Source organism: Puma concolor, chromosome D1 (genome assembly GCF_028749965.1).
Source record: "Puma concolor isolate L17-30 chromosome D1, mPumCon1.1.hap2, whole genome shotgun sequence".
In the NCBI taxonomy this organism is placed as follows: Eukaryota; Metazoa; Chordata; class Mammalia; order Carnivora; family Felidae; genus Puma; species Puma concolor.
In genome coordinates, this window is record NC_141676.1 from 5,656,298 (window position 1) to 5,670,147 (window position 13,850).

The 13,850-nt window shown below is 43.5% G+C and overlaps 1 protein-coding gene across 2 annotated transcripts; it reads right to left on the bottom strand.

Moving 5' to 3' along the window:
* Positions 1-3,050: 3,050 nt before the first annotated feature.
* Positions 3,051-10,790, bottom strand: LOC112852169 (RNA-binding protein 4). Of its 2 annotated transcripts, XM_025915672.2 has the most exons (4): positions 10,632-10,790; positions 9,235-9,657; positions 5,346-6,039; positions 3,051-3,497 (listed from the first exon to the last, which is right to left on the bottom strand). In XM_025915672.2, the coding sequence occupies exons 2-3, from the start codon at positions 9,644-9,646 to the stop codon at positions 5,354-5,356; spliced, it is 1,098 nt and encodes a 365-aa protein (XP_025771457.1). In that variant the 5' UTR covers positions 9,647-9,657; positions 10,632-10,790; the 3' UTR covers positions 3,051-3,497; positions 5,346-5,353. The 2 variants fall into 2 exon arrangements, with proteins under 2 accessions (XP_025771457.1, XP_025771459.1); XM_025915674.2 differs by lacking the exon at positions 5,346-6,039.
* Between the last annotated feature and the right edge of the window lie 3,060 nt (positions 10,791-13,850).

The window sequence follows — 13,850 nt, forward strand, 5'->3', positions numbered from 1 at the left end:
GCCCCTCTCCTGCTCTTAAAATATCAAAAAAAAAAAAAAAAAAACATGGGGCACCTGGGTGGCTCGGTCAGATAAGCGTCTGACTTTGGCTCAGGTCATCTCATGGTTCGTGGGTTTGAGCCCCGCATGGGGCTCCACGCGGACAACTCAGAGCCTGGAGCCTGCTTTGGATTCTGTGTCTCCCTCTCTCTGCCCTTCCTCTGCTTGCATTCTCTCTCGAAAATAAAACATTAAAAAAATAAAAATAAAAACAAAACAACAAAACAACTCGCAATGCTCTACCTCTCACTATTCTACCCCTAGAGTGTAGTTTAGTGCTGATGTAGCTCTGGGCTAAGGAGCCTGCTTTAATTGGGCATTCACCCAAGTCAACCCCAATTTTGATGCCTAGAAGACTCTTTTAAGTTAAGGTCTAACACCAATCAAACCCCAAATATCACCCTGGAAACTGTTTTAAGTCCTGTGACCCATCCAGAATCAGCTGGGCCAGATATGGGCCCAGATGTCAATACTATAGGTAGTGTGACCATTCCCATCCCCACCTGACTTCCAGTGACACACCAATTATCTGCACACCCAAGGCCTAGACAGAGGCAAGGTAAGGACAGGCACCATGCCCTCCCTATTCATCTTTGTATTCTCCAGATGTGTACTGACACACAGTAGGCAACTAAGAACTCTAAGAACTACAAATCCATCTCTCAGGTGGATGTTAAACACACTTTACTGAACACAACAAATGATGGAAGCCTATACAAAATCAGCTTATGAAAGCATTACTCTTGAGAAACTACCATAGGACTCCTGAGCTGACAGCAGTATGTTATCCATTACACATACCAGATTATGTGGCCTCAACTCAGAAGTACACTTGATTGGAAGCTTAAAACACCGCTAATTTAAAAAAACTTTATGGGGCGCCTGGGTGGCGCAGTCGGTTGAGCGTCCGACTTCAACCAGGTCACGATCTCACAGTCCGTGAGTTCGAGCCCCGCGTCGGGCTCTGGGCTGATGGCTCAGAGCCTGGAGCCTGTTTCCGATTCTGTGTCTCCCTCTCTCTCTGCCCCTCGCCCGTTCATGCTCTGTCTCTCTCTGTCCCAAAAATAAATAAACGTTGAAAAAAAAAATTAAAAAAAAAATAAATAAATAAAAAATAAAAAAACTTTATGCTGAAATATCACTAAGTCCAATTTAAATAGTTTTAGAATTCACAATTTTCCCACTGTTCTTAATAGTGTTTTGCCTTTCAACAAGTAAATAACTACAAAGCATAGTAGCGATATAGCAGCCTAGCCCAGATTTTGGCAGTCATGAAAAAGTACTCTTAGGTGGTCTGTTACAGGGAGATCATACTCTCAAAGCAGAAAGTAGGAATGCTCCCTTCAAATTTGTAACCAGACAGCATGTTTTATAAAACAAAAATGTATTACTCCCATACATGACTACTACAATGTGCCAACACCTCAGAAAAGCCTCCCACCATTCCCATATAAATAAAATGCTCTATTTGACAATATGTGTTTTGTCCCCCTCTTACACTTTAAGCTCCATAACTATACCCAGCACCTAGAACAGTATTATCTTGCAGAGAATCAAATTATTCCTTCAATGAATACTGTTAGTCTCTATCTTTTTAAACTTTCCAACTCCACTTATCAGACCAAAGGGTGTATCTATAGCTGTACCAAAGAGTGATGGGTCCATCTTTTCAGAGTAAAAGGGATCAACGTGGGCACCACCCTCTAAAAAGTGGCACTGGAAGAAAACCAACCTACCCAAAGATTAACAAAGACAAATGCAAGACAAAAGTACTTAGACTTTACTCATAATCTTGTTATTGACCACTTCTCATCTGTAGGAGCTAGTAACTCTTCCCATCCCTAATCCCCTTAACTCGACCAATAGTTTTCTAGGAACTGCTATCTTAATCACTAGCAATTATGTTTTGAGGATAAGAGAGAAATAAAATATTTTAATTGACAGAAAAATGGTAACTGGATTAAATGGAGTAACGCATAAAAGACCAATCACAGGGTTTCACACAGAGCAAACATTTAGTAGTTACAAGTTGTATCCCTACAATTATTTCCATTTTGGCCAACTACCAATTAGAACCAGTATTGTACAAGCTTAAGCAGAAAAATCTGAGAAATCACCCAACTAAAGACCAGATCCTTTTTCTGATCTCCCATCACCACAACCCACCTTTCCAAAAGGCATATGGTAGGTACTATTTGTTGAGTGAATGATTCTAGAAAATATCCTACATCCAGGCCTACTATGTATGTTAAAACTGGAACCAAGGTACAGACAAAAAAACAAACAAACAAACAAAAAAAACACAGTCTGGAAGACCATCTGTTGAACCGTGGAACTAAGAGGCAGTGGTTCTTCTTTGCACTCACCCCCATGCTCATTATTGAACAATCTAAAGCTCGCTGCTGGGTTCTGTTTCTGTGCCAATCATTTGAAAGGCTGTAAGTACAAGTAACAAGGTGCTAGTGGGGCCATTCAGGGCACTCTTTGGATTTTAGCACAACTATAAAAATAGATGGTGAGAGGCATCAAAAAGTGTTACTTACTGGCCTAGGGTAGCAGCAGAATGCTGACAGAGCCACAACTTTGTTTTTCCATATGGCACGAAAACTGAAAGCTCATCTCCTATTCCCTCAAATACTTCCTTTTCCTAGAATTCTATCTTGGAAATAAATCAAACTAGATGTATTGACTAAGTGGTTGAAATGGTATTAAGAGGTGGGTGAGGACTTATTTCTCAAGCAAGGAAAGACTGACATCTTGAAACCACGACCAAGTGGTTGGTTTCATTACAAAGGTGGACTAGTGGAAGGAAGTCTTTACTGGAATAAAGCTACCTGCCTGGGTTCTTCCTTTGGCACCTTTAAGACCTATCTACAATAAAAAAAAGTAACTGCAGTGATGTTCACCCAGGGCTGAAATGTCAAACTTTATACCCACCCCTTCTCTTCCAGGGACAAATAAAGAACCCAGACACAAGCCCAAGCAAGAACGCTCTCAAAGCACACATGCCCTAAGTTGAAAAACCATTTATTTCACTGGAAAAAAAAAGTGATCCAACTCTATGTGTCTACCCGCCACAAGCCTTTGGGCCAAAAAGACTCAGGAGCAGTGACACTCTCACCAAGGTCATTCCCAAGTCCAACACCCACCGGAAGCAGGAGGCAGGGAGACAGCACACCCCCCACCACAGTTTCTGCACGCAATGAGGCCTGCTGGGAGAACAGAACATAAATGGGAAACTACAGAAGTATTGAAGAACAGGAAGAACAGGAAGAACAGGAAAATGGGCAGGAAAGAGGAAAGGAAGAGGTGGTCTGAATTTAGCAAGGTAAATTAAGGTCCACGGTTCCTGAGGGACTGAACGTACAGAGCCGAGAACGTCCCGGAGATGGGGTACCACGAAGGGTGTATTCTCATGCACAACCGCAGCTCGGAATTTCAGCCCACACACATCCCACCTGCAAGAGAGCACAATACAGGGGCTTTACAGCAAAGCTCAAAAGGGCTTCCTACTTAAAACTTCAAAAAACATCTTTACAAAATCTGGTAACTTGACACTCCTTTTAAGTTTACTTGTACCCATCCCCAGTATCACAATAATCTCTAAAAGTAAATGAGCTTAAAGGCCAGAGAGAAACTGGGAAGGTCAAGCAATCCCAGACTGAGGTCCTTCTCTAAATTAAACAGCAAATATTCTTTGATGAGTGTAGGCAAAGATAATTCATTTCTCTTGATGTTAACATCAGCATTCCTCAGAAAAGGTAATTCCATGTCCCAAATTGTCACTGGAGGGCAGGAAAAAAAAAAAAAAAAAAAAAAAAAAGGTTCCAATTAGCTCTCTGGGGTAAAAGTCAAAAGTATGTTTGAATCTGGGTTTAGTACCAAGGTCCAAGTTAAAAATCATTCAAGGTCTAGTCAAAGTAGCATCAACTGAACAATCTTTAAGACCTGAGGGCATCCAACTCTGCCTAGGGAAGAAACTAAAGAATGTAGTAGAGGGCATATGTAATCTACATATCAAGTCATTCACGTTTCTTTTCCAGCCCTATCAGTGATTTCCTATCCAATAATCTCTGGCAAGTCACATACCTTCTGCCTTAACTAAAAGATGACAGAATATCACTCACCCTGACACTACAAAATTACAGATCAATGGTAATGTCTGGGACACAATGAGAACTGGGGGTTCCCCCAAAACAAAGGGTATCTGAGAATCATCATTTAATACAACAGCAATCTCAAAACACCTAGAGCCCAAAGCTGGCAAGTATCACAAAGAATATACTCAAGTAGAGCCAAATGGATCATGAGGCTCAAAATGTATAGTATAGGAAAAAGCCAGAGGACTCAAGGTAGAGCTGGTTCAAGAGTATTAAATGCCCATAACTAGTGGGAAGATGAAGGGAGTAATTTGCTTAAGGCAAAGCTCCCAACCCTGGTGTTCATTAATATTTATATCACCATATACCTTGAAGAAGCAGAAAGGATGTCCACCAGAACTCTGTGGGACAGTTTAAAAAAAAAAATTGAAGAGTAAACAGGTTCTTTTATAGGACAGATTCAAAGATAGAGCAATAGGGTGGGCACTCTATTCAGGGAATAAATCTGAGCTGAGTGGAGAAGTTGGATTTGAGTCTATGCCTCAGACTCCTTATTGAAAGCTTTATAAACTAAAAGATACCTTTTCTTCTCTCTGCCCCAACTTACCATCAAAGAAGTTTTTTCTATAAAGCTCATAGGGAGTGAACTGTTCAGGAATGTCAGAAAACGCTGCTTCAAGATTAAGATGATGCCACCTGGATAGTCTTCACAGTAACAGGGACCTGAGCAGTGATGACTAGTTAACTAGTTATGGATTTTATATTACTCTAGGTCATATCAGACCTTTCACATAGCACAAAGCAGAACAGGAAACTTACAAACCTTAATAATGTCACACACCTAGGAATTCAACAAAGGCTCTGAGAAACAGCACACCTCATTCTGAATAAATGGGTCCCAGGTTCAGTTCAATTACAGCACATAGGTGTGATCCAACATTCATCACACCATTCTTCATTTTTCCAGGCACAAATAGCATCAGATTGACTCCCAATACTAGGAGCCCTGGAAAAGTAGCCATGAGGGCTAAGGATGTTTATATATTTCAAAAAGTTAAGTAATTAAGGACTTCTCCTAGTCTCTGCCATGCTAGTAGTAACCTTACCCTAACCCCGCAAAAGCAAGCAAGCAGGGCAGCCTAACTGGAGCCTGTAGGCTGCAGGAGGGATGGCAAAACCAGAACAGGGGACACCCACCGCTCTCACCTCAAGCTTTAAAAAGCTGAATACCGCGCCCGATCCGCATACTGCTCCCGCTCATACCGGGCCATGTCGTACAAGGAATTCCGCGCGGCCGCCGAAGCTTGGGACAACTCACTCTCATGCCCGTAACCGTAGCCCTCTCCAACAGTGGGGACTGGGGCTGTAGCGCGACGCAGGGGGCTCCGATCCCGCCCGTAATATGAAGTGGAAGCTGCAGTAACAGCAGCAGCGGCTGCTGCAGCAGCAGCAGCTGTAGCAGCAGCAGCTCCTGAGGTCGGCAACAGGTGTCTATCGTAGGGATCGAGAGAGGTGGAGGTGAGGTGACTGGCCATGGCTGTGTTCTGGACTTGTGGCAGCTGGGACAGGGTCTGCTCTGCGTAATTATAGGCAGAGGCAGCTGCAGCTGCCACTGCCTCATAGGACCGGGCAGCACGGCAGCGCTTGTAGTAGGCATCGAGCGCTCCGTACGCGTTGTTGTAATACAATGAATCCCCATAGCTCATGGTGTAAGGTGTACGCACTGCTCCATATTGCTCATTATATTGCTCGGTAAAGTCTGCCACTCGGCCAGAACGATCTATCGGACACTCTTTGGACCAGTGCCCCTCTTTCCCGCACCGATAGCAGCCGCTCTGGTCTCCCATCCCGGGCGCAGTCCTAAGCCGGCTGGTGGACAACTGCACGTGCATTCGTTTGCCTTGAAGAAACAGACGCAAGAAGGGTTGCTATCACTCTTAGTCATAGCCCCCGCCCCTACCCCAGACACTGGTCATAGCAATGGCTTTACTTAGACAACACTAATGCAGGATTTCTTGCCAAAAGATTTTTTTTTTTTAAGTTAAAAAAAAAAAAGTCCACTACATAAATTCAATACAATGACCTGTTTAAAGACAAAGATCAGTAAGATGAAGAAATGTTTCAGCTCTAACACTAGTTTAAAGCTTGGGCCCAATAATAAGCACCTCATCCTTTGCCAAGTAACTAGACAAAAACTACCCTGAACAATAGCCCAATGACAAAAGAAACTGTATGAGTGCTCCACAAGATTCTCGCATTTCCAATCTTCACCATCAAGACTGATTTCATTAAGCAGGACACTACAAAGGCCAGTTCCCCAGTTCCCCACTCCAAAAATCAAAGAGAATAAGACCTGAAAGTTACCACTGATAGAGAATATAACCCAGACCTGATCCATGACTGAATGTGATAAGCAAGTTTCAAGATTTGTGGGAAAATCACTCGTGAATTGGGGGAAAAGGGACAATCATAGGCATTGAAGGACTGCCTTCCCCTTTAACAGAGTCCTTTAAATTGTTGGTCCTGATATTCATTCTAACAATGATTCTTTACAATCTGACAACTTTAGGGACTTCCTGATAAGGTCTAAGGAAATAGGACAGGCAATTCACAAAATGCCTAAATTTTTAAAAAGATTATGAAAAACATGGAAGAAAAAGGGGAGGGAGATGAGAAAAATGGGGAGAATAACCAGTAGTATTAGTGGATCAAATAATTCATTAACAAGACTAAAGTACTTTTTCTCCTTAAACTAGGGATCTGAAAGATGGTAAGAACACACACTAAATACTACTTTTTGCTGAATATTACAATTTATATTCTAGAAATAAAAAAATATTACTTCTGAAAACTTAACAAAAGACACTTTTCTGAAGAAACTTAAGGTTTAAATCTTTTCGCAGGAACAGCTTTGACCTAACATGATCTACCAATTTATTGGTAAGCAAAATTCCAGGAAAAACTTCCAATGCAATTGGCTAGTATACCAAAACATGCAGATGATAAAGTAAATGGTTACAAGCAGAGGAGAGTCAACAGATAGATCATCTACTCATACAACATTACAGAATCGGTAAATAGAGAATTTCACATGCAAAATTAAAGCCCTGGGAAGCTACAGAAGGAAAAGGGAGGTGGAAGGATCAAACTACCCCCAAAAAATCCTGTTGTAAACATTACATCTAAGTGTAGATAGACTGCAAGTTAGAAGCTTAGATACACAATTAAGTACTGAAATGCTTTAAAGTGCTCACTATGTCCCTCTGGTTATTTGCCCTCGGGGCTACCTTGGCACCTAACAAAACCAGAGAAAACAGGTGCAACCAAGGAACTAAACAAGCACATTCATGACATTAAGGTCGTTAACTAATGCCCTGATCTAAGGATGCGTCAATTCCAAAACCAGGAAAAGAAACTAAACCTTTAAAAATATCTACAATAGACATCTTTAAAATGGGCAAACAATAGAGAATACACCCAACACTGAGAAACTGAAAAACCATCTCAATAAATTCCGTTGCTCCATATACACATAGAACTCTACTAGACAATACTAAGGAGAATAACTAATACTAAGTAATGAAAATATAAATAAGCAGAAATAGCACCACAGAGCCTACAGTTCATACTCAAGAGTTATGCATAAGGACAGGTTGTCCTGAGTCAGTACACACTGGTCTCCTGCTACACATGTACCTGCTACAATCAGAAGCTACCACCCACTCTATGACTGGATTGAAGGGGAGAAGAGGGTCCAAAAATTAGGTATTATACCACAAACCCTAAAAGCAGCCTTTGCTCCCAATTAAGTTGTTGGCAGCAAGTTAATTCTCAACTTACCAATTAAAAAAGAAAAACAAACTAGACCTGAGAGACTAGTGACACTTTTCTTTAATAATGCACAGCAATACCCACGACACAGTGCACTGTTAAGTTGGGAGAACGACTGGACCTCCAGCTCTAAGAAAGGTCCAATCTAAGGGAAATAAACACACAAAACAGGAGCAATGACTTAACAAGAGAGTACTCAGAAAAGGAAGCAGTAACTACCTTGTTTGGGCTAAAAAGATTGGAATACAGTTTAAAAATGTAGCAAGGAATTATAGGACTACCCCGTAATTTGGAAGTAGTTACAATCAAAGGGAAAAAGCTTTTTTGCTACGGGGGACACAAGGGGATGGTGGGATGGAAGAAAAATTAGCAACTCACCATGGTTACCACACTCACCCTTCCTGATTGCCACTCTTGCCACAGGAGCTCAGAACTCAAACTAAGAAAAGATAAAACTTTCCAAATAAAGCAACAATCCATACCATCACTCATACTGCCCTCTAGGTACACTAACAATCTAGTCAAGGCTCTAAGATAACACCCATCTAAGGGCTCTACTCACCAAGGATGTTGAATCCACCCTCAAACAGTGAAAAGACATTGCCATTATTGCCCCCAAACCCCAATATCCCCTCCTCAGCAACTCCTGAAATCAGACTTTTATTCTGGAGTGACCTCATCCTCAAAACAGAACCTCTTGGTACAAGCATAACTGAAAAGGAACAAGAGCGATAGCCCTTTAAAAACACTAGTTACCTCAACACTAGTTATTTAATAACTAATTACCTTTGCTGGGAAGTTAGGAGTTGGGATGAGGTGGGGGAGCTTACCAGGGATTCTGCTCCCCAAAAGTGTTAAGACGCTTTTGGGTTTGTCAGGTTCTTCATATGTAAAATAAGGCATAATGCTGATACTGGGCTGAGGCAATAAATTCAGAGTGAACCACTAAAATGTGCTCTACTATCAAGAAAAAGGGAAGGAAAAAAAGATAAGTAGGAAAATCAAAGGAAAAGACTTCTGCACTAATAGACATAAAAGCCTTAAGAGTTCCAAACTAAAGCCACGGGTGTTTTCCCAAAGGGACTGGTCTAAGTTAAAGCCTCGAATTCCCATGCATTCTCCATTTTAAGTATATCACCCGCAATGATTCACCATCAGCCAACCAACAGCTCTATGTGTACCCCCAAACCCCTCCCCTTACTTATCCAACCTATTTTCTGCACACAGGCTGTGTTCAGCCCTCTTCCCAAACAGGGTGGTTCACCTTGAAACTCTGTGTTGTCAAGGCCCCTGATGGCCTCCACTGCATCCTCTGCCCGCTCCATGTGCACGAAGGCATAATCTTTCACGATGTCACATTCGATGACTGGACCATACTCCTCAAACTTGGCCCGAAGCTCTTTGTTGGTACAGGTGGGACTGATGTTGCCCACATGCAACTTGGTGGAGGTTTTGCTCTTATTCTTGCTGGCTTCCACATTGATGTTCACCCCATGCAGCTTGTAATGGTGCAGGTTGCGTATGGCATCCTCGGCCGCCGTCTTGTCTTCTATGTGCACAAAGCCGTAGTTCTTAATGATGTCACATTCCAGCACCTTCCCATACTGCTCGAAGAGTGAGCGAATCTCCTGCTCTGTGGCCTCCCGGGGCAGGTTACCAATAAACAGCTTCACCATCTCGACACAGCCTGTGTAAGAAGAAACAAAATTTCTAACAAAAGACCTTAGGCTCACATCAGTTAAAACAAAAACAAACAAAAAACCCCGGTCACCTCCTTTCACTCTAGCAAATATTTGCAGTTCTCCTCTCTCACACTCCTACCTCCACACAACAATCAAAGGAAAAGTGGAAATAAGGAGGCCTGCCACAATACCGGGTGTAGAACCCTAGAATGATGAGAAAATGTAACAGAAAATTCCTTAGTAGACAAAGGGTTTGATAAGAGTTGGATAGCTTCTAACGAAAATGGAAATGAAAGTGAGAGCATACATGCAGCGCTGGGGATACTGGGCTTTTCTATCCACTAGGAGGTCAGAAAACGAAAGGTCTAACTGCAGGCTGCCTGGACTGACTACTGAAATTGTGAATCAGCTCTTCCTCCCGCAACGGAGTAAGTAGCCACCATTTCCGGAAAAGTGGGCCTTATAATAGCTTCGTTTTAGGGTTTCCTTTGGAAGCAGTGAACGGGAGACCTGAGCCGGAGAGCAAGGCATGAGGAGACTACAGGAAGTGCAGGAGTGGGGAACGCCTCTGTCGGGTGCTGTCCTACGAGCTCCTGCGGGATGGGGAAATGCGTGGCCAGAGAAAGGGGCTTCAGACTCATCAGTCAGACAACAATGTCTCATAGCCTAAAAAATTCTCGAAACAGGTTTCAATTTTTCTAAGTCTAAAGGAGCGCGGTAATCTCTATGGAAACCTCAGAGCAGGAAACCGAGCCAAGTCGGGTAGAGGGCAATGTGGGGATAAAGGAAGGTATTCTCGGGGGAGGTCGTGGGGGAAGGGCTGCTTCAGGCTTACCGCGCAATGCCCAGCACCGAGGTCGGCTCTCAGAGACGGGTGCGGAGGCCGTGACCCCACTAGGATACCCCTGAAGCCCAAAGGAGTGAGATAAGAAATTTAAGAGAGAAAAGAGAGGCAACGAAGGGGCTCGGAGTCTCTCACCCGCACGGAAACCAGCAGGGGCTCTTCCTCGCGGCGCAGACGCTTCTGACAAAACGCTAAAATGGCGACGGCCGCAGCAGTGACTCTGGGTAGAAGGGGAGGTGAGCCTACCACCGGATTGGCTGCTCGGTAAAGTTAAAGGCAGGCGTTCCCGTGGTTCCTCTTCCTGATTGGTTACCACCAACGCCAATTACCTGAGAGGCCGGGAAGAGGTGGAAACGTCAGTAACCCCTGAGCTTTTACGCGAATGCCAATGAGCGCCTATCTCGCGAAGCCGAAGTCACTGATTGGGTAAGAGGTCGGCGTGAGGGAGGAACTACAAACGTGGGCTTCGCCCGGGTGCGACCCGCCATTAGGCGGAGCGAGCTAAGGCTCCGGTGTGGCGGTCTTTAGCTTCGTGGCGCCAATTTTGTGAAGCTTCCGAAATGTTTCGCCATCAACACGTGCACATCTTGACAATATCCCCCGCTCCATTTTGCCTTCTCCAAATTTCTCCCTCTAAACTCCCAGCCACCACCCCTTCGCAGCCAGGATGCTACGAACGATAGCTTACGCAGACCCAAATGCCAGGGAAGAAAAATAACGATGCGTCCCCACCGGAAGAACCAACCTCCTCCTTTGCCCAAGAATCCACACCGTAGCCGTCGGAGTCCCGGAGCTCCCCCCAGATCAAAACTACTGTCATGGGTGGTGAAAGGAACTCTGGAAACGGTTAATGGGCGCGGCTTCAATTAGGTTATAACGGTCCCAAGTGAGCCCGGTTGGAGGCTGCGTTACTTGGAGGCACTGAGACAAGTTCCCTCGAGGAACCAGCCTCCCGAAGTGGGTCCAAGATGAAGAAACGGTTTCTGTGTGACCACGTAGACTGAAAACACCCCCACCCCACCCTGAGAAAAAACTGGAGCAGCGAAGTTTTTTGTTTTATTTTATTGGGTGCCATGGGCCAGAGCTGTAGGTTTAAACTCCTAGAACCGACCTTAGAGGGAAAAGCCTAATCACATGAAGCTATAAACAAAATACAATCAAAACAGCATTCTCCAGAGCGTCTGGCCTCCCTCATCACATTTTTTCTCATCCTTTGGCTTCTTCACAGAATTCCATCCTCACTGAGCAAGCAATGACCCTTTGCAAGGCAGCTTTTGAGGAGGGAAGTGGGGAAGGTGCTGGATGAAAAGAACATGATAAAAGCAATGAATTCTCTATGAGGAAGGGGATCATGAGTGGAGATGACATAACACACGACCGTCCACAGCAGCCCCAAAGGGGGAGGGAGGGCAGAAAGAGAAAGGAGTTGAAGTTATGGAAATGGGTTTAAAAACCTGACATGACTCAGGAACCAAATGCTGGAAAACCGGTCAAGAACTTACTCTAGAGTGGGAAGAGCAAAGGACCTAAAAACATCAAAATAATACATTTACAGATGTGGTCGACACTAATCTTGGTCCATTTTCATTGTGGATTCTTACATACGGAATCTGAGTAAAGGCAATATAATCAGTGACGAAGAAAATCAATTCTATGTTAGTCAGCTGCATGTGTGTGCCCTTTTGAGGGGGCCGGCATCATGTGGGGTTCACCATTCAATCTGCAGGGAAACTCATCTGGTATAGAAATCCTCTCAGGTCCTTTCAGTTTGATCTTCCAAATTCTGCGTGTCCCAACAGCCCTGGAGATAAACTTTCTTCCAAAATACCAAAGAAGATGAGATCAACTCGCTCTATAAAACTAGGAATCTCTCCAGGTCCAACGCAGAAAGGACTGGGAATATAAATCTCAGGATCACAATCCATGCCAGTTTGCAGATCACAGTACCACCGCCCCCCCACCCCAGCCCAATCTCATTACTTGATTTACCTTCTGAAAAGCCTTTAAGGTGGACTTATATTTGTTTCATTTTGCAAGCTCATCCAACTGTATAAAGCACATTAAATCATCCCCCTCTTCTTAAAATACACTGCACTGGAAAAATTTCACTTACCCTACCTGATCTGGTTCTTGCCAGAATCTCCTAATCTCTTTAACAACCCCCACTCGCCTCACCCCACTCCCACCCCACCCATACATACTATGCTCCACCCCACTGGCCTTTTTGTTCCAAGTTCATTCAGACTGGAATGTTCTTTCTCCAGGTGCTTCAGTGGCCACCCCATCTAGACATCCTCCTACTCCAAAAGCCTACCTTGGAACTCCATCCCATGATTTCATGTTATTTTTCCAAATACTTACCATCACTTGAAATCCTATTTGTTCATTCCATTTCTTTCTCCTACCTCCTACCTCCCATCAAATAATTTGTTCGAGGGCAGGGACCTTTTCTTCTTCCTTACTCTATCCTCAGTGTTAGAAATGCACCTGAAACATGGTAGGCACCCAATTATTTGTTGACTAAGTTAACACATGGGTGAATGCAGGAGTTAACTTCTTGGAAACCAAAAGGAGAAATGACGAGATTTTCAGTCAATATCAGCTTAAGATCATGGACACTTAGTTCTAAAAACAAGCACTTGATTCATATCACCTAGTATACTTTCCAGTCTCCCTCAAACAGAAAAAGCAGGTGCCCAAAAGCCAGGGGGTAACCTATGCTACAGCTTTTCATCACCAGGATTACCAGTTTGACAAATGCTGCAAAATGAAGCTTTAGGCAGGAAGACATTTGTGGTTCGACTGTCTCCACACTGATGTTCACCTATCCAACTCTATTTTACTGAGTACTAAAGGAGCTTAATACTCAACCCTTAAGGTTTATAAATTAAAGACATCTGGTCCAAATCTTCTACCACCCCAAGTATGCAAAATAGGATTGAATGCAGTATTTTAAAAGCACCTTGTCCAGGGGTACCTGGGTGGCTCAGTCTGAGGTTAAGCATCTGACTCTTGGCTTTGGCTCAGATCATGATCTCATGGTGGGTGGGGTTCTTCGGATTTTCTCTCTCCCCCTCTCTGCCCCTTCCACACTCTCATTCTCTCTCAAAAATAATATACTTAAAAAAAAATTTTTTTTTAAAGCACTTTGTCCAGGACACTGTAAATACCATCTTGTTGATTCTTAATTTGCTGATCAGGTTACCAAGCACCTCAAAGGTAAACTGACTTCTTCAAAAAGTCATCTAGAAAGCAGGTATCTGTCATAACCAAGCATAAATATACATTCTGACTGCAGATTTTGAAAAGACAAAAGTGCTTGGAGCCTGGGCTCTTGAAAAGGAAATGAGGGAC

Excerpts from the sequence above, each read along its gene's own strand:
- LOC112852169 (XM_025915672.2), bottom strand. The coding sequence starts at position 9,646 with ATGGTGAAGCTGTTTATTGGTAACCTGCCCCGGGAGGCCACAGAGCAG. Across the intron at positions 6,040-9,234 it reads TGACAACACAGAGTTTCAAG|GCAAACGAATGCACGTGCAG; the intron begins GTGAACCACCCT and ends TGTTTCTTCAAG.